We start from the raw sequence: 21,698 nt of genomic DNA, 5'->3' as shown, positions 1-21,698 counted from the left end.
GCATTTCAATTATAGTGCTGAAAAAGCTTCAACCAGAACTAGCTCCCATACTAACAAAGCTGTTTAAGCGTTGTCTTAAGGAGAATTGATTCCCAACACCTCGGAAAACCTCATCAGTATCCGCTGTATTTAAGAATTCTGGTGGTCGGTCATCTCCCTCTCAGTACAGACCAATTAGTCTCCTGTGCGCCATTAGTAAGTTGCTGGAATCTGTCAAATAGAGAAGTAGTCAACCACCTCAGCAAAAATAACCTTCTTAGTGACATGCAACATAGTTTCCGTTCAGCTAGACCTACAGCAGATGTCTCATAGAATTAGTGAATCTCTTGATAGAGGCTTCCTTTCTAGAGCAATTGCTCTTGACATATCAAAGGCCTTTGATAGGGTATGACATAAACATCTACTTCATAAGATATCTAGCTACAGTATAGCTGGAAATATTTTCTCAATTATTAAATCATTTCTCTCTGACAGGTTCATAAGAGTAGTGGTTGATAAGCAGAAATCAGGAGCTCACAGTATTAATGCTGGAGTCCCTCAGGGGTCCATCCTGGGCCTAACTCTCTTCCTGATCTACATCAATGATCTTCCAAATAACATCCTAAGATCATTTGTTGACATTTATGCTGATGACACTAACATTTATGGCAACACATCAAAAGCTGTAAACGTCCAAGTTCTCTGATTCTCTCTCCTTTGATCTTGAGCACATGGTACAATGGAGAAAGCAGTGACTGGTTACTTTTAATGCATCTAAAACCAAGCTTCTATCTTTACATCATCAACGCTCTGATGCCCATCTGGCATCAATTGAAATGAATGGCTCTCGTCTTGGGGAGGCCCCATGTTTTGACAAGCTTCTGAGCTTGACCTTTACTCCTGGTCTGAAATGGAACATATACATCAAATCAGTTGCCAAGACCGCTGGAAAAATGTTAGGATCCTTCTACTGCTCCAGTAGATATCTCACTGCTGATGCAATTCACTACCTATATAAATGCCAGGTACGTCCAATGATGGAGTACTATTGCCATATATGGGCAGGAGCTGTTAGAAGCAGCTTATCCTGCTTTGACAGAGTTCAAAATAGACTTCGTAGCTTAATGGGGGGGGGATGCCTTTTTCTCTTCCCTACAATACAGAAGAGACGTTGCAAGCCTGTCTCTGCTTTACTGTTATTTTCATGGCAAGTGCTCGTCTGAGCTTCAATCTATTTTTCGCACCTCCTCGCCAAACTTTCATGAAAAACACTCAAGAATTTCCCCCACTCTTCATCTGTGCCTAAACCTAAACATAGATTCCATGAACAAAGTTTCTTTCTTAGAACTCCACACCTGTGGAACTCTATCCCGTTTGCCTGCTTTCCAGCTGACTACAATTTGATTGTCTTCAAGTCCAACGTAAACAAGTTCTTGATGAACCGTAATCCAATTTACAAAATTTCTACTACTCCTGATTACTACGCTATAATCCCATTGACTAATGTATACCCATTAATACTTATCCTTGAGTGGCCTCCAGGCCTTGATAAGTGATGACTCCTTTGAAAAAAAAAAAATGCTTGGCAATCACTGAATTATTTCCAAATTTTCTGTAAATGTTATTTATTTTCGGTAAATTGTTATTTCTTCAGTCAATCAAAGTAAAATTATTCCTTTCAATTGCTTGCTGCTATTCTTCAAATAAACCTTTTATTAATGAGTCACCACTTATTAAGGCCAAAAGCAACTTGATGAGAAAATACAAACCTTTGGTCCATTCTTTTTTTTTTTTATCATTATATAAGGGTCATTCCAAATGTAAGGCCTCCTATTTTTTTTTAAACTCAAGAACTAAAATGTTGAAAAGCTACAAAGACGGAAGTGGTACCATTAAAACAAATAACATTTTCTGTGCCAGAATGTATTCTTCTACATAGTCAACACCATTTTAAATGCACTTTTGTCAGCCTCTTTTGATGCCTTGGTTGTAAAAGTCCAGAGTGTGCTTTGTCATTCATATCTATTGCCACCCTGAAATCGGTGAACCCATCTCCTAACCTTGTTGACATCAACTGCATCAGTTTTGTAAATGTTCAAAAGATGCCGATGGATATTAATTTGTTCAATATTTTGCATGGAGAAATTCAATGATGCATCTCTGCAGATGTACATGCATGGCAAGGGTTGCTTTCTTAAGAATCTCACACCGTCAATATCTGTAACAGAGAGATGAAACTTTCATCTATGGCAACACATCAAAGGCTGTAAATGACAAAGTTCTCTCTGATTCTCTCTCCTCTGATCTTGAGCGCGTGGTATAGTGGGGGAAGAGGTGGCTGGTTACTTAATGCATCTAAAACCAAGCTCCTATCTTTACGTCATCAACGCTCTAATCCCCATCTGGCATCAATTGAAATGGGTGGCTCTCGACTAGGGGACGCTCCATGCTTTGATAACCTTCTGGGCTTGACCTTTAATCCTGACCTGAAATGGAACACGTACATCAAGTCGATTGCCAAGGTCGTTGGAAAAATGTTAGGATCCTTCTACCGCTCCAGAAGATATCTCACTGCTGATGCAATTCTCTACTTATATAAACGCCAAGTACGTCCAAGGATGGAATACTGTTGCCACATCTGGGCAACAGCTGCGAAAAACACTATCCTCCCTTGACAGAGTACAAAATAGGATTCGTGGCTTAGTGGGGGATGCCCTTTTCTCTTTCCTGCAACCTCTCTCCCACAGGAGAGACGTTGCGAGCCTGTCTTTGTTTTATTGTTACTTCCATGGCAGGTGCTCGTCTGAGCTCCCATCCTTGACCCCCTCCCTCGCCGATCTTTCACAAAATGCACCTGTCTAGCTGAAGCCACTATCAAAGATTTTCCTCACTCTTTATCTATGCTAAAACCAAAACATAGATTCCATGAACAAAGCTTCTTTCTTTGAAGTGCACGCCTATGGAACTCTGTTCTGCCTGCCTGTTATCAAATCTCAACATTAACATATTGTACATGTAATAACCCTTATCCCCGAGTTGCTTCTGGGCCTTGATACGTGGTGACCACCTCGTAAAAAAAAAAAAAAAAAAAAAAAAAGGTCATAAGTACATTAATTTCAGTCATCATAACAATACAATTTGCAATCCCCTGATTCATTTTGGCAGAAAATAGGAGGCATTATTTTTGGAACGCCCCTCGTAATTGCTTGCACAAGTTGTGAGAATGCACAAAAAAGATTTTTTTTACGAGGGGAAATGATTTGACTTAGACATGAATAATAAAAACAAAAGATATATTTAGGATTTTGCTGCTCAGCCTTTCCATTGAGTCTTGAAGTTATTGCAGTCAGGCATAACTGGGGTTTATGTTAATTCATTGAAAAATAGAATAAAACACCTCTTTTAATTCTATACTTACTTTGAAATATATGTTTGGTTTGGGCCGATTTAACCGGATGCCCACAGATTCCAATTCTCCTTCTAACAATTCCCTAAGAAAAAAAAAAAAATCTAAATTAATTCTATTCAAAATTGTAATAAAAATTCAAGAAAAAGTTAAAAAACACAAAAATATTATAAAGCTTCTGTGTCTGTTTTATGGGAGATTAATCAACTCTTCAGATTACAGATAGAGCCTCCAAATCAGTGCGCCCCTACGTCTTAGCCCTGGGCGACATATAAATTGGTGCTTCTATATTATAATAATGAAAAAAATTTTGAATTTCAAGTAAAACAAATGGTACCTACATAATTGTCATGCCACAAATAGTAACATATCCAAAAAGTACAGAAAACAATAAGATAAAATAATTATTAATGAAAAACAGTTTTATGACAAAAAATTTAGATGAAGAATAAAATTTGTCCAACATTTTGAATTATGTTCATCATGTGATGTAACCAACAGAACTTAATTATCTCCCCTGTCAACTTATCTGTTTTTAGTGATTTCACTTTATTTTACAAATTTATTTTTTCATTAATAATTATTTTTCTACCTCATCTTTTTTCATAATTTTGGGATATATTACTATTTGAGACCTGATGATTGCATAGGTGCCATTTGTTTCATTTTAAATTCAATATTTTTTTGTTATCTGTTTGTTTTTATCTTTACTGAGACAACTGAGTGGTCGGAAGATCCTAATAGGGACAGAACGGAAGATGAACATAGCTCAAGGCAAGTTGTGAGAAAAAGGTCTAGGAGACTTGCATACTGACCATCAACGTGTCAAGCACATGGGTGAGTTCATGAACAATCTTAGGTTATAAGTAATAGAGAAATCATGACAGAACCTCCCCTGGTTAATTGGCGATATAGATCGCTTCATACCCTCCAAGAAATTTCAGCAAAAACCCAACAACTAGCTGTGGTTCTCTCCAGAATGTGTTGCTGCCATTGCACACAGAAACCACTATTTCCACTGGTTTCAGCGAAATAGATGTACCAAGACTAAAGCTGCCTTTAGGACTGCCAGAAACAACTGAAAAAGAGTATGCTCAGTCCGTCAAGTCCAAAGTAGCTGAGCAGCGGCTTAGTTCCCACCAATTTTGACAAATAACAAACAGGATCCAGAGTAAAAGTGTGAGCTCTATCCCAAACACTGTCAATGGACCTGAGGTAATTTTGCCAGTATCGGACAAAGCCAAACTCTTTGCGAAGAACTTTGCAGCTAATTCTACTCTATATGATCAGCCCCATCCCCATATTTCCTCCTGTGTCTGAAAACATACTATGCAACAAAAATATCTATGTGTGATGTTGCCAAGCTAATCAAAAACCTTGATTCCAGTAAAGCAACTGGCCCCGACAGCATTCTAATTATAGTGCTCTAAAGGCTTCAACCAGAAGAGCTCCCATACTTACAAAGTTGTTTAAATGCTGTCTTAAGAAATGCTGCTTAATACTGCAGAAAACTTCTTCAGTCTGCCCTATATTTAAAAATTCAGGCAATCAGTCATTTTCCTCACAATACAGACCAATCAGTCTTCTGTGTGTCACGATTAAACTACTGAAATCTGTGTTAAACAGAAAAGTGATCAACCACCTTAAAAGAAACAACCTCCTCAGTTACATGCAATATGATTTCCGCTTGTCGAGATCTACAGCTGACGTGTTAAAAGTAATATCTCATAGAATTAGTGAATTACTTAATGTGGGTTTCCTTTCTAGAACAATAGCTCTTGACATATCAAAGGCTTTTGATAGGGGATGGCATAAAGGTCTACTCCACAAGATCTCCAGCTATGGAATAGCTGGAAATGTCTTCTCAATTATTAAATTATTCCTCTCTGATAGATTTATAAGAGTAGTGGTTGATGGGCAGAAATCAGAAGCTCACAGTATTAATGCCAGAGTCTGTCAGAGTTCCATCCTGGGCCCAACTCTCTTCTTGATCTTCATCAATGATCTCCAAAATCACATTCTTAGATCATTCATAGACATTTATGCAGACGACACTACAATCTATCGCAACACCTCTAAGACATGAAATAGCCAAGATCTGATTCTCTCTACTATGATCTTAAGCAGGTGTTTTTTTTTTTTTGTTCTTTTTTTACATGGAGGTCACCACTTATCAAGGTGCAATGGGGAAAAAGGTAGCTTGATAATTTTAATGCATTTAAAACCAAACTTGTTTCTTTCCATTATAAATGCTCTGACTTACATCTGGCTCCTATTGAAATGAATGACTCACCTTGAGGACGCTCCATGTTTAGACAAACTTCTTGGTTCGATGTGAAATGAAACATATACATCAAATCTGTAGCCAAGGTCATTGGAAAAATGGTTGGAACATTCTGCTCCAGTAATCTCACTTCTGAAGCAATGCTCTACCTGTACAAGAACCAAGTACGTTCTAGGATTAAATACTGTTGCCACATCTGGGCCGAAGCTGCTCGAAGTATCCTATTCTGCCTTGACAGAATTCAAAACAGACTTCGTAGCCTAGTAGGCGATGCCCTTTTCTTTACTCTGCAGCCTCTTTCCCACAGAAGAGACGTTAAGAGCCTTTCCCTGCTTTATCGCTATTTCCATGACAAGTGTTCGACTGAGCTCCAATCTATGTTCCCCCACGCCAATCCTTCACAAAAAAATACTCGTTCAACCAAAATCACTATCAATAAATTCCCCCACTTTCTATCGTTGCCTAAACCTAAACATGGATTCCATGAACAAAGTTTCTTTCCTAGAACTGCCAACCTGTAGAACTATATAGCAATTTTATTTTATTTTTATATTTGTGAATCTGTGCGCAGCCTCTCATCAACTGTCAGTGTGAGTGACTACAACGATATGGCCATGATAAGAAGATATGGAAACAACGTTTTAGAGATTCAACTCAGATTTAGGGTTAGTAGTAAAATAAGTAATTTTATTTTACTACGTTTTCATCATGAAGTTAAGCAAAGTTAAGTCATCAACTCAGCCACCATTTTGTTTTTGTTTTTTATTAAAAGTATATGAGTCGGTAGAAATTTTTGTTTTTGTTTTTTATTAAAAGTATATGAGTCGGTAGAAATTTTTGTTTTTGTTTTTTATTAAAAGTATATGAGTCGGTAGAAATTTTTGTTTTTGTTTTTTATTAAAAGTATATGAGTCGGTAGAAATTTTTGTTTTTGTTTTTTATTAAAAGTATATGAGTCGGTAGAAATTTTTGTTTTTGTTTTTTATTAAAAGTATATGAGTCGGTAGAAATTTTTGTTTTTGTTTTTTATTAAAAGTATATGAGTCGGTAGAAATTTTTGTTTTTGTTTTTTATTAAAAGTATATGAGTCGGTAGAAATTTTTGTTTTTGTTTTTTATTAAAAGTATATGAGTCGGTAGAAATTTTTGTTTTTGTTTTTTATTAAAAGTATATGAGTCGGTAGAAATTTTTGTTTTTGTTTTTTATTAAAAGTATATGAGTCGGTAGAAATTTTTGTTTTTGTTTTTTATTAAAAGTATATGAGTCGGTAGAAATTTTTGTTTTTGTTTTTTATTAAAAGTATATGAGTCGGTAGAAATTTTTGTTTTTGTTTTTTATTAAAAGTATATGAGTCGGTAGAAATTTTTGTTTTTGTTTTTTATTAAAAGTATATGAGTCGGTAGAAATTTTTGTTTTTGTTTTTTATTAAAAGTATATGAGTCGGTAGAAATTTTTGTTTTTGTTTTTTATTAAAAGTATATGAGTCGGTAGAAATTTTTGTTTTTGTTTTTTATTAAAAGTATATGAGTCGGTAGAAATTTTTGTTTTTGTTTTTTATTAAAAGTATATGAGTCGGTAGAAATTTTTGTTTTTGTTTTTTATTAAAAGTATGAGTCGGTAGAAATTTTTGTTTTTGTTTTTTATTAAAAGTATATGAGTCGGTAGAAATTTTTGTTTTTGTTTTTTATTAAAAGTATATGAGTCGGTAGAAATTTTTGTTTTTGTTTTTTATTAAAAGTATATGAGTCGGTAGAAATTTTTGTTTTTGTTTTTTATTAAAAGTATATGAGTCGGTAGAAATTTTTGTTTTTGTTTTTTATTAAAAGTATATGAGTCGGTAGAAATTTTTGTTTTTGTTTTTTATTAAAAGTATATGAGTCGGTAGAAATTTTTGTTTTTGTTTTTTATTAAAAGTATATGAGTCGGTAGAAATTTTTGTTTTTGTTTTTTATTAAAAGTATATGAGTCGGTAGAAATTTTTGTTTTTGTTTTTTATTAAAAGTATATGAGTCGGTAGAAATTTTTGTTTTTGTTTTTTATTAAAAGTATATGAGTCGGTAGAAATTTTTGTTTTTGTTTTTTATTAAAAGTATATGAGTCGGTAGAAATTTTTGTTTTTGTTTTTTATTAAAAGTATATGAGTCGGTAGAAATTTTTGTTTTTGTTTTTTATTAAAAGTATATGAGTCGGTAGAAATTTTTGTTTTTGTTTTTTATTAAAAGTATATGAGTCGGTAGAAATTTTTGTTTTTGTTTTTTATTAAAAGTATATGAGTCGGTAGAAATTTTTGTTTTTGTTTTTTATTAAAAGTATATGAGTCGGTAGAAATTTTTGTTTTTGTTTTTTATTAAAAGTATATGAGTCGGTAGAAATTTTTGTTTTTGTTTTTTATTAAAAGTATATGAGTCGGTAGAAATTTTTGTTTTTGTTTTTTATTAAAAGTATATGAGTCGGTAGAAATTTTTGTTTTTGTTTTTTATTAAAAGTATATGAGTCGGTAGAAATTTTTGTTTTTGTTTTTTATTAAAAGTATATGAGTCGGTAGAAATTTTTGTTTTTGTTTTTTATTAAAAGTATATGAGTCGGTAGAAATTTTTGTTTTTGTTTTTTATTAAAAGTATATGAGTCGGTAGAAATTTTTGTTTTTGTTTTTTATTAAAAGTATATGAGTCGGTAGAAATTTTTGTTTTTGTTTTTTATTAAAAGTATATGAGTCGGTAGAAATTTTTGTTTTTGTTTTTTATTAAAAGTATATGAGTCGGTAGAAATTTTTGTTTTTGTTTTTTATTAAAAGTATATGAGTCGGTAGAAATTTTTGTTTTTGTTTTTTATTAAAAGTATATGAGTCGGTAGAAATTTTTGTTTTTGTTTTTTATTAAAAGTATATGAGTCGGTAGAAATTTTTGTTTTTGTTTTTTATTAAAAGTATATGAGTCGGTAGAAATTTTTGTTTTTGTTTTTTATTAAAAGTATATGAGTCGGTAGAAATTTTTGTTTTTGTTTTTTATTAAAAGTATATGAGTCGGTAGAAATTTTTGTTTTTGTTTTTTATTAAAAGTATGAGTCGGTAGAAATTTTTGTTTTTGTTTTTTATTAAAAGTATATGAGTCGGTAGAAATTTTTGTTTTTGTTTTTTATTAAAAGTATATGAGTCGGTAGAAATTTTTGTTTTTGTTTTTTATTAAAAGTATATGAGTCGGTAGAAATTTTTGTTTTTGTTTTTTATTAAAAGTATATGAGTCGGTAGAAATTTTTGTTTTTGTTTTTTATTAAAAGTATATGAGTCGGTAGAAATTTTTGTTTTTGTTTTTTATTAAAAGTATATGAGTCGGTAGAAATTTTTGTTTTTGTTTTTTATTAAAAGTATATGAGTCGGTAGAAATTTTTGTTTTTGTTTTTTATTAAAAGTATATGAGTCGGTAGAAATTTTTGTTTTTGTTTTTTATTAAAAGTATATGAGTCGGTAGAAATTTTTGTTTTTGTTTTTTATTAAAAGTATATGAGTCGGTAGAAATTTTTGTTTTTGTTTTTTATTAAAAGTATATGAGTCGGTAGAAATTTTTGTTTTTGTTTTTTATTAAAAGTATATGAGTCGGTAGAAATTTTTGTTTTTGTTTTTTATTAAAAGTATATGAGTCGGTAGAAATTTTTGTTTTTGTTTTTTATTAAAAGTATATGAGTCGGTAGAAATTTTTGTTTTTGTTTTTTATTAAAAGTATATGAGTCGGTAGAGAATTTTTGTTTTTGTTTTTTATTAAAAGTATATGAGTCGGTAGAAATTTTTGTTTTTGTTTTTTATTAAAAGTATATGAGTCGGTAGAAATTTTTGTTTTTGTTTTTTATTAAAAGTATATGAGTCGGTAGAGAATTTTTGTTTTTGTTTTTTATTAAAAGTATATGAGTCGGTAGAAATTTTTGTTTTTGTTTTTTATTAAAAGTATATGAGTCGGTAGAAATTTTTGTTTTTGTTTTTTATTAAAAGTATATGAGTCGGTAGAAATTTTTGTTTTTGTTTTTTATTAAAAGTATATGAGTCGGTAGAAATTTTTGTTTTTGTTTTTTATTAAAAGTATATGAGTCGGTAGAAATTTTTGTTTTTGTTTTTTATTAAAAGTATATGAGTCGGTAGAGAATTTTTGTTTTTGTTTTTTATTAAAAGTATATGAGTCGGTAGAGAATTTTTGTTTTTGTTTTTTATTAAAAGTATATGAGTCGGTAGAAATTTTTGTTTTTGTTTTTTATTAAAAGTATATGAGTCGGTAGAAATTTTTGTTTTTGTTTTTTATTAAAAGTATATGAGTCGGTAGAAATTTTTGTTTTTGTTTTTTATTAAAAGTATATGAGTCGGTAGAGAATTTTTGTTTTTGTTTTTTATTAAAAGTATATGAGTCGGTAGAAATTTTTGTTTTTGTTTTTTATTAAAAGTATATGAGTCGGTAGAAATTTTTGTTTTTGTTTTTTATTAAAAGTATATGAGTCGGTAGAAATTTTTGTTTTTGTTTTTTATTAAAAGTATATGAGTCGGTAGAAATTTTTGTTTTTGTTTTTTATTAAAAGTATATGAGTCGGTAGAAATTTTTGTTTTTGTTTTTTATTAAAAGTATATGAGTCGGTAGAAATTTTTGTTTTTGTTTTTTATTAAAAGTATATGAGTCGGTAGAAATTTTTGTTTTTGTTTTTTATTAAAAGTATATGAGTCGGTAGAAATTTTTGTTTTTGTTTTTTATTAAAAGTATATGAGTCGGTAGAAATTTTTGTTTTTGTTTTTTATTAAAAGTATATGAGTCGGTAGAAATTTTTGTTTTTGTTTTTTATTAAAAGTATATGAGTCGGTAGAGAATTTATTCTACCACATTTGCCACAAATTATTGTTTTTTTTTGTTTAAAAGTTTTTGAATGATAACTGTTTTTAAATTTTACCAATTTTTTTATTAAAATTATTTTTCTGATATTAATTCTGACAATAAAATTTTTATTAAAATAAAAAATATATCTGGATGATTTCTTCCGCTTTCAGCTTACTACAATATTATTATCTTCAAGTCCAATGTAAACAAATTCTTGTTCAGCAGTCCTCGTAAATAATCTAATACCAAATTAATTCTACAAACGATTATTACACAACTGTCCCAATGACTACAATACACACATTAACTCTTATGCTCAAATGGCCTTGATATGTGGTGGCCCCTTTGTAAAAAAAACAACCCCTTTTAACTATAACTATAACTTTAATTTTAATTTTAACAGTAAAAAGGTTCTTGTCTAGAATTCCCCCTACATTATAGTACATTTCTTAATTTTTTAGATGAGGATTGGTTATTCATATTATTTGGATTCTTCAGGCTACTGTTCTCATCTTGAGTGTCATTTTTATAATGTTTTGGTCGATGTAACCTCCGACCTTCTTGTCGAACTCAGGAATTTGCATAAGATTTCTAACGGAACTCTTAATTTAATTCATAGAGGCATCTCTTGACTCATGGCACAGTGGTTAGATTACTTTGAAAAATTCAGTTGTAAAAGTGACATTCTTCTGAAGATTGAAAGTTCAATCCTCAGTGTGGGCGACCGAAAAAATACAATTACAAATTGCTTATTATTTATTGCAATAAAAAATTACTCTATCCAGTCATGGCTCCCTGAACGAGAGCAAGTTACCTCTGTGAATTAAATAAATGGTTCTGTTCAAAATTCCGTACAGATTCCCAAGTTCAACAAAATACATTTGAAGAAGGTCGGAGGTTACATTGATTGTCAAAATGGCACTCAAAATGAGAACAATAGTCCAAAATATTCCAAGAATACGAATATATTATAGTAGTTTTATATTCTATAAAGAAAATTATTTTTAAGCAATTAATGGGAATTCATAGGCATTACAACGTAAATCTCACAAGTATGAATTCTTGTTGAGTTATCTCCCATGATTTTTTAGATTTTTCTCAAAAAAGGCAAGCAAGAGTCACTTCTCAAATGCTCATAAAATTTGATTTTGTTGTTTAAAAATAAACTACTTGATCAATTTACATGGTTTTTGGAATGTGATACTTTTCTTTCATCACGGGTACTTACATCATACAGATTTTTCTTTATTTTTGTTTCTGGACAAGAATAAAAAAAAAAAAACAAAAAAAAACTTTTAATCATTTTGAAATCTGAGGCTAAAATGTTCGTAGGAATCTGATAATTTGGTTGGTTGTTTTGGTTTCCGGCATATCAACCCTTTTCGGGTTATTTAATCCGAATACAAAGATTTTGAAGAAAAATTTTTTTAATAGAATATATTTGTTGTTTTCACGTCGGTTTCTATTCAACCCATAGTTGGAACCCTAACAGGTACTACCACTCCGGGTCAGAGTGGACCTGGGAGCAATGGTAATTAAAGGGTGGCTCCACACTCCCCAAAACCCGTAAGCTGGGGCCTCACCACTGGATATAGTTTAAGGTCATATCCAGGACCCCCATTGAGGGACTTTTACCCTCTGCAGGGGGGAAGTTGGCGTATTCTAATGCCTGCTCCCCGACAGGGCCACTGATAATTTGGCTTTGCTTGGTGATCAATCATTGGCAACTGTTGTATGAACAGACATACAAGCATTATTGGTTTATAGATATAGATTTTGCGCACAAAAAAAAAAAAAAAAATCAGACTTGTTAAGCAATAAAAAAGAGGTTCAGTTTTTCTTACCTTTGGATATCACCTTTTGTTGCATCCAACATTATCACAACGAGATCTGCAGTCCGAGCAACAGCAATGACCTGCCGACCTCGACCTTTGCCTAGAAAAAGAATGAAGGAGGAAAATTATTTGATGCAATTTTACTTTAACAGTACCAAATGCAATATGGCTACCAACGTTGAAAAAACAAAAAAACAAAAAATGCAAAACTTGAAGCATACACGTAAAACAAATCAGTCATGATCAGAAACACAAAAAAGATTGCATGATAATCATTTTATTTTTATTTTTTTACTTTCTGTGTCACCACTTATGATGGACCACAGGCAACTCTAAGATGAGGGTTAATGAGGTGTTAGGTAGACGGTGAGACAACATCGTGATGATCAGTAATGGTGGAACTTGGGTATGGTTTAATTATAAAAGAGGACAGCTTAACAAGAACTTATTTATGTTAGACATGAAAACGACCATGTTATAGTCATCTAGGAAGTAGCCCCAGGGTATTGTACTCCACAAACGGACAGTTCTAGAAAAGAAACTGCTCATGGAATTTTTGTTTAATTTTAGGCACAGATAGAGAGCGAGAGATATTGTTAGCAGTGGTTATAGTTAGACGAATGTGTTTTGTGAATATTTTGTGAGGTGAGGAACCATAGACTGAAGCTCAGTCGAATGCCTGCCATGAAAGTAATGATTGGGCAGAGATAGACTCGCAACGTCTCTTCTGTAAAAAGAGAAAGCGATTTTCATGACTTATATAATAAAAAAGAAGCATCTACATTATATAATGGAGATTATCAATTTCTTTAATTAATAAAAAGAGGCCACAACCAAAATGAAACTGCCAATCTCAAACAGTAACAGATAAAAATCCTTACTCTAACTAGAGTATTAAAAAAAAATATGAACCCTTCTTCATTAAATCATAAATCCAGTTGGCAGTAAAAAAAAAAAAAAAACTGATTGAAATTAAAATTTCAAATTCAGCTTTCCCACATGTACAGGTCATTCGATTGTTATGTTTATGTAAAAATAATCTGATTATTGGAAGTAGTAGTTTCCGCTGATCAGCTGGTTCCTGTCAAAACTAGATATATTTAAGAGTTAGAGTTCAGCTTTGAGTAGATGGAAGGAAACCAGAGCAGTGAAAGATCAGGTCAAGCAGACGATGAGATAGACAAATATATAGCTCAGGTGGACAAGAAAAAAAATAATGATCTCAGCTAGTTTTAAGCCAAGATTTGGTATTTAAAAGACTGGAAACATGTGAATGCTAACTGTGGGATCTCCTAACAAGAACACACACGACTGTTACCAACAAGTCAAATACAATTGATACATCTGAGTAAATATTTTTTATTCATTCAATTTTTTTTTTAATGGTTTTGTATACAACTTATGAAAAAGTGCACACGCCCTCGGTGATTGCCAATATGAGATGACATGGCCAGAACATGAAGATGAAGAGAAAACCATTGTAAACAAATGTTAAGATATTCAAAATTATAGCGATGATCATTTAGAGTGTGGCAATGGTCTTACACAGTTAAGATCAGCTTCTGCTGTATATATTTTATATATTTTTTTTAAATCACAACTAAAAATTATTCATCCCATCTACAGCTTAACAGTTGAACGCTGATGAATACAATGAGAAAACTGAAAATTCCCGAATACCCCTGACTGAAAACAACTGACAAAGCAGCAATTCTTCCACCCTTGTCAGAAACATTGCTTATTGAAGTCAGTCTAGCTTAATTTCTTTTTACATCTTTTTAGGAACTCTGGCTTTCTTTTTGCAATCCAGTCTTAGGTCTCTGCAAGTGTTAATATACCCCTGGATTCTTTCGACCTGCCTGAACTAACCAAGACGATTTCTCCTCATTAGGACATCAAGTTTTGGAATGGCCACTTTCAGAAAGTTTGACCTCGTGTTCTGAATCTGGTTTGGCTAAACACTGAATATCCACTGAATCATTGTTCTTAGAATCCATTGCGGGAATAGTCAGCTAAAGTACTTCCTAACTTCCAGCGTGGTTTTTACCGGAATCAGTGACAAAGCAAGTCAGTTCCTTCTCTTTTTGGTACTCCTGCAGTATTTTACCCACCGATTTCACGATCTTAGCCGAGCGTTGACGAACACTTTCGGCGTTAACGCCGACGAAAGCCAAGAATTCGGAGCTACGGTGCAAGAAGAACGCTAAAAGTATGTGAATAGCAACAACATTAAAAGGAAAAGATATTACACACACACAACAAAATGGATAAAATTAATACACAAAAATTTGGATAAAATAAATCACAAACACTTACCGTAAGTTTTTTTAAAGTAAAATAAATTTATTTTGTTGAATATTTTTTTTTTTTTTTGGTTCATTTTGTTTTCCGATAGCTTTTTTTTTTTTGGGGGGGGGGTAAGCAACAGTAATAAACACTTCAATGTTTTTTTTTTGTTTGTTTTTAACAAAACGTTATTAAACAGTAACAACAATGTTTTTTTTTTTTTTTTCAGTAATGTTTGTAGGTGGGGGGGGGGGGCAACAATTACTGTTTATCTTTAGTTCCGACTGGAAGATTTTCTACTGACTGTAGAGGCAAAGTAGGGAGCAAAGGGTTTTCAGAGGATGTGGAAAGAAGCTCCTTCCCAACCGGGTAGCCTTCCGCGATTTGATATCGCTAAATTAAATAGCTGAAATGAAAGGCTGTGTATTTTTACTTTGAACAATAAAATAACTGAAATGAAACGCTATGTGTGTAATTTCAATGAAAATTATTCGTCTGCTGCGCGTTCGTTTGAAGCGCCCTGATTGGCTGATAGAGTATCGTACCGCTCGCCATGTTCCGGCGTTTTCCGACGGATGTCGATCAACGCTCGGCTAAGATCGTGAAATCGGTGGGTAAAATACTGCAGGAGTACCCTCTTTTTTTCTCTCACGCATACATCTTCCCTGTACATGTACTTTGTTTTTCCGATCGTTCTTTTAATAATCATTGAAAAGTTTTAAATGGTCTTATTTTAATTAGGAATTGTTGAAATTAGTTTTATTTTTTTAAATAAATATTGAAAATAAACTCTTTATAAACTATTTTGGGAATATTATGCATTGGATATGCTTTTTATGATGTTTTAAATCTTATTTTCATTTTAATAATTTCATTTGTTATTTTGATTCAAATAATTTTATTTTTCATGCTTTCATAAACACGTTATATGAATTCAAATGAAATACTTTTATTTTTAAAGTTAAAAAAAGAAAAATATTTTTATACTTTCGTAAACACATTTCTTATAAAATTTCAAATAAAACAAGCCGAGCATGCGGGGTGCCCCTCCATGAGTGAAAAGTTTACTTTCACCATGACTAATATTTGTGCAAAATTTAAAAAATCCAAGGTTGTTATTGAGAAAAGTGCAAACAAACAAATGGATGAACAATTTGAGGGCAACCAGAGTTATCCCAGAAAATCCGTTCTGGCAAAAATTTACTTTCACCATGGCTAATGTTTGTGCAAACTTTTAAAAAAATCCGAGGCGTGGTTATTGAGAAAAGTGCGAACAGATGAGCAGAAGTGAATTACTAGGTCCATCCCTCCTTTGTTGGAGGCAAATAAAAACTTTATTTTATTATTAAAAGTGCAAATAAAAACTAATAGTGTTATTTTTATCTGTATAATTTTGTTAGTTTTTTTTGTATATTTTTTTAATAATTTCCTTTTCTTATATTTTATTTCAATAAATCGCTTCACAATAGAAATATTGAAGAAAAATAAAAGTGAAGAAACTGATTTGCCTTGCCACCACTTCCGGTAGCCAGAAGTTAGGAAGTATGTTAGTTGACTATAACCTCTATTGCTTTTGGTTTTGGTAAATAGTGATTCATTAGTAAATATTAAAAAAAAAAAAGGTTTTAGAAGGAAGCTTTGATTTTGAACAATCTTATATTTTGAGAAAGAAATACTACCTTGAGCAGCTCCTTCAATGATTCCAGGTAAATCGAGAAGTTGAATGTTGGCTCCATTATACTAGAAAGAAAGAAAAAAACTTAGTATCTAAAGAAGATAATGAAGAGGGTGGAACTGATAAATATCAAAGACTGAATGACTGAACAAATTGTAGGTTAATTAATAACCTTTGATGGTTAATTATGAATTAAAAAAAACAAAAAAAAAACATACCTTGCTTATTCAGATAAAATTCATATTGGAAGTCATATCAACAATTGACAAAAAATAAATCAATTAAATTAAAACATAATGTTTTTAAGTCTTATACACAAAGACGCAGAAGAGACGCCTGGTTTATTTACATGATGAGATCTGAAGAGAAAAATTACACATAAATCACTCGTTTTTATATAAACAATCCAAAGTAGATAACTCAGAGTTATTCAAACACTAAAATGACACGTCACCTCTACCCAAAGGAGGCAACTCTTCACATATCTTTCAAGAGACAAAACTGTTGTAATCTTCAGTATTAAAACCCGACTAACATGGACAAATTTCCAATACAAATAATGATACTTGTGCATTTTTGGTACCGTGCTAAAATAATATTATTTTGAAAGCCATTCTTGACATGGGGAAAGGAGAGTGTTTTGTAACTATTCTGTGCTTCCACCTAACAATTTAATAAAAAACTAAGATATTATAAAACTTGAACTTTATCTGAAAAAAACTATTTAAAAATGGCGTGGTACCAAAAATGCATAAGCACCGAAACAACAAGAAAAAAAAAAAAAAGAAATGGCATTTTGAAATAGTAAATAGCAGTAATAGACTTGTGTCCATTTGGGACCTCTATTCCCAAGACTACTTTTTTAGAGAGATGGTTAGTTGGTTTTTCTGTTTTATCGCATGTCAACCATCATTTAATTCTGAAACCATACACATATTTTGCCTATGATTATTTGTAGACGAATTTGTTTTGTAGGCTTACTTTTTGTCAAGATAATATAAATTACTAGCAGGACCCATTAACCGGTATTGCCTGGTGGAAACAGGACAGATTCAGAACAGAATTGTTAAAGCCCACCTCCCTTCGAAAACAAATTACAGTTGTTGTAGGTGGCCACTGCCATCCCTGGAAATTAGCAGACACTGGCGTCTGTGGCCCAAATGAAATAATCTGGCTTCCATTGTCGGGCATTTTTTCCCAGTGGCATCTAGTGGAAGCCAATGTCTGTGATTGTCAGTACTGTTAGTTACTGATGATTAGTGTCGATTTTGAGCGATAACCTGGAGGTACTGGTTACATCCTACCTGCATAATATTTTTGTGTTCTGACTTATTTGCAAGTGTTTAAGTTATAAAAAGAAAATGTTGACATAAGTTGCAGCTTTGTAACCCTGGTAATCAGTCAAGAATATAAAACTAAATTTAATCGTCACCAGAAAAAAAAAAATAAATAAATAAAAATATCAAATATAGCATCAGTAAAGCCTTGATAATTGCTCCATAAACAAAAATTAAATATTGGTACCCATAAAAGTAAAAATTTTTTATGCCCATTTTGGGGTGGGGGGTAGTGGTGGGTCTGTATTTTGTGCATATTTACATTCTCAAACCAATGCTGTGTTTACATTTTGAGAGTGTTCCGTCCGAGCAAGGAAAGACCAATAGGAGTTTGATTACGTTTTATGTTAATTTCCTGTGCACCAGGAAAGGGTTAGCAATGCTTGTTAAAATGCCAATAATTTCTAAACCTTTTGCAAGAGCTCACCGTAGCAAAATTGTTTTGGTTCCAGTATTTAATATTTAAATTTGGAGCTATTATCAAGACTTCGAAGACGTTATGTATAATTTGTTTTTATTTATGCATATATGTTAACATGCTGAATTGTTCAAAATAAGTTGCCCGTATTTACGTAACATTAAGAGAAGGACCGAAAATGCTTGCGCGTAATAAAAAAGCAAGTATAAGATAAAATAAAATATTTATTTTATCTTATCCTCGCTTTTTTATTACGCGCAAGCATTTTCTGTCCTTTTCTTTTCGTTTTTCGTATCATTTCAGTTTCTCTCATGTTGCATGGCCTGTCTGCTAAAGCGGCTTTAATTTAAAAAATTTTTAATTTTATCAACAATTTGAAAGTTATTTTAGAGTGGAATTTTAACCTCATGTTTTATGAGTATAAAAAATATTAAATATATCAATTCATATGTTTATTAATAACAGATCCACCGGACCTATATACAAAAAATTTTTTTACCGGACCCATTATATAAAAAAAGGAAAATTGCTCCAGGAAAATTCCTAATTCGGATCAAGTCAAGTATTCTACTTCAATTGTGCCTTAAACAGAAACATTGGTTTCAAATGTGCCCATCATATCAAAGAACCTCCTATTGATTTTATATATCGGACTTTTTGGCTTGTGTGGTAATAAAACTTCTATAATGTACTGGTGATGTTAGGCTGTGTAAAGTGTTAACTTGGGTCAAAATCGCCCGTTCCTTCTTTCATTGGATTATTTTGATTATCGATTACTGATACTTATCAAAGACATGCTGATACAAAACCTATTTAAGAACACTGCCAGACACAAAGTACTTTCATGTGAAATTTCATAAAAATCAACCCAGCTGTTTTAGAGTCCATAGGAAACAAACTCACACACAAAGTTCCTTTTATATAATAGTAGAGATGAGCAGATATCAATTGCATTTAAAAACAGAAGTAAGCTTTATTTAAGCTATGAGAGTTATTTCCCTATTTGATTTTTATAACTGCAGATGGATGTGTTTTATGCTCCCAGTAATCCAACCTTCAAGAAAATCTTAACAAGTTAGGATATTCAGTGTATCTTAAATAGTACATGACTAAACCCTCTGCCTGGCAATATATTTCGACCTGGCAAGGCCGGGTATATACAGCTAGTATATACATATAAATATACAGGCATGATGAAACCAGAGTTCACAAAGAGACCTGGTCCAGTTTTAAAAAATAGAAGTACATCATTAACTATAGGTGTAACTTAAATGGACATTGACTGTTTTATCTTCATAACAATACAGATACTTTCCTTTAAAAAAAAAAAATAAATAAAATAAAAAAAAAACTGCCCATAATTTGTAAAATATTGAACAGATAGACACTTGGATTTCTTACCTCTATGACACCAGGAATACACGTCAGTGTTGTGAATTCATACGAAGCAGATTCGCTGTGAGTTTTCGTCAAGATATTTAAGATGGTAGACTTAAAAAAAAAAAAAAAAAAAATTTCATAAAATGTCCAATAAAACCACCACACATTAAAATAAATGCATTTTTTTTCACATTATCGTAAAATGAGTCGTTTAAAACCAGAATTATGGAATATATATTCTAAGCAACACACTTTATATTTGTTTACAGAATAGACACATTGTTGGGTAAAATGAAAAATACAGTGTGCTCATATGACAGTCATCTAAATCTAAATATATATATATCATAATGAGGAGACGATTCTAATATTTTTCCCGATTCTGATACAATTAACAAATCCGTACTTAATTCCCAGATTCTGATTCTTTATAAATCACTAAATAAATAATAAAGTTATTTTTCGCCTGATTATCATAAGAACACATGTTAAATGCGCATTATATTTTCTCAAACTTAAAGACACACTTGTGTGTGTGTGGGGGGGGGAAGATCAATCGATTTTAATTTTACTGGTATTTTAAAATCAGTAAATATTCATTATTTCATTCTTACTACCAGTAGTGAAAGATTTTATTTTAAACAATATCAAATAAAAAAAAGATAAAGGAATCGTTTTTGGTATCGGAAAATAGGCACAAATTTGTCCGATTTCAATATCTTCAAAAGTTCCGACTAATCATCCAACACTAATATATTAGCAGGGAGACCTGACGTTGCCCAGGATTAAATGAGAATCAATGAATATTTTATTGTCACTAAAATCAGTAAAATCGTCAATTTTTCAAGTTAATCAATTATCTGCTCTAGTTGGGGACCTCTCGTGATGCACCGGGTGAAAGCTTCACATGCATTCCTGTAGTGACAGTCCGCAATATAGTGTAGTGTATATCGCACTGTAAAGAACCTACTGTTGATTTTATGAAATTATTGTTTATGTATAACAGCTTGAATTAAAATTTAAAATGAAAAAGTCAAGTATTGTGCTTCAATTGTGCTCTAAACAGAAACATTTTGAATGCACCCCTGTTAAATCAAAGAACCTATTGTTGATTTTATATACCTGTCCTTACTGGTTGTGTGGTAATAATGGTTTGAATTTAAGTTTAAAATGAAAATGTCAAGTATGGTGATGCAATTGTGCATTAAACAGAAATACTTATTTTGAATGCGCCCCTGTCATATCAAAGAAACTTATGTTGATTTTATATGCTGGGTCTTTCGGCTTGTGTCGTAATAAAACTTCTCCAATGTATTTGTGGTGTTAGGCTGTGTAAGGTGTTAACTTTGGTCAAAATTTCTTGTTCCTTCTTTCATCGAATTATTTTGATTATCAATACTTATCGAAGACATTCCAATACAAAACCAATCTAAGAACACTGCCAGTACCTTTGTGTGAAATTTCATAAAAATCGGCCCAGCCATAGGGAATGAACTCGGACACGCACAAACTTCTTTTTATATAATAGCAAAGATAAAATAAGGCATATATATATTATATTTATTTATTTATCTACAATTATATAAATGCAACTTTGTCTGTGTGTGAGAGTTCATTCCTTATAGACTCCAAAATGGCTGAACAGATTTTCTTTAAAATTTACAGAACTTTAGCATATAAGTCTAGGAATGATCTTAGTTAAGTTTTGTCTCAGAATACCCCCAAAAATTACTGATAATTTTTTATTTTAATTTATCATCATCAGTAAATCCATTTTTTCCATGTCGTTGCTTAGCAACAATGATAAAACAACGGGCCATGAAAATTCTACTGTGGGTCAGTTGATAACCTTTTTTTTTTTTTTTGCATGAAGTGGTCTGTAGGTTCAAACTCCGCACGTAAATTTCCTTATCTTTTTTTTTTTCATTAACTGCAAAGAATTTTATAAAACCTGAAAATTTACGTGTTATTTTTGCTTTGTTTTTGCATGACATGGTCTGTAGGTTCACACCCTGCACATAAATTTCTTAATGTTTTTTTTTTTGTTAACTGGAAAGAAGTATATATAAAATAATTTTATAAAAGAAACAGTAGGTTCTCTAGAGTGCAATGTAGAATAACATATATTTTGGACTAAGTTACTGCATGGAGGTATGTGAAGCTTCCTCCCGGACGATTTCAGATTTCGATGACAAAAATATAGAAGTGTGAAATATTCGTTGACCATCATTCAATCCCCGGCAATGTCAGG

At 31.7% G+C, this 21,698-nt stretch overlaps 1 protein-coding gene across 1 annotated transcript in view; it reads right to left on the bottom strand.

Annotated features, from left to right (window-relative positions):
- Positions 1–21,698, bottom strand: part of LOC145258130 (developmentally-regulated GTP-binding protein 2-like) — a 51,557-nt gene that overhangs the window by 17,524 nt on the left and 12,335 nt on the right. The window contains exons 4-7 of the mRNA XM_080115872.1: positions 19,469–19,558; positions 16,317–16,377; positions 12,361–12,451; positions 3,398–3,470 (exon numbers count right to left, since the gene is read on the bottom strand). Of these exons, the coding sequence (XP_079971998.1) occupies positions 3,398–3,470; positions 12,361–12,451; positions 16,317–16,377; positions 19,469–19,558 (315 nt within the window). The remainder of the gene's footprint in view (positions 1–3,397; positions 3,471–12,360; positions 12,452–16,316; positions 16,378–19,468; positions 19,559–21,698) is intronic.

This window comes from Euprymna scolopes, chromosome 33, assembly GCF_053919585.1.
Source record: "Euprymna scolopes isolate OS-2025 chromosome 33, ASM5391958v1, whole genome shotgun sequence".
In the NCBI taxonomy this organism is placed as follows: domain Eukaryota; kingdom Metazoa; phylum Mollusca; class Cephalopoda; order Sepiida; family Sepiolidae; genus Euprymna; species Euprymna scolopes.
This window is presented reverse-complemented; position numbering and strand designations above follow the sequence as displayed.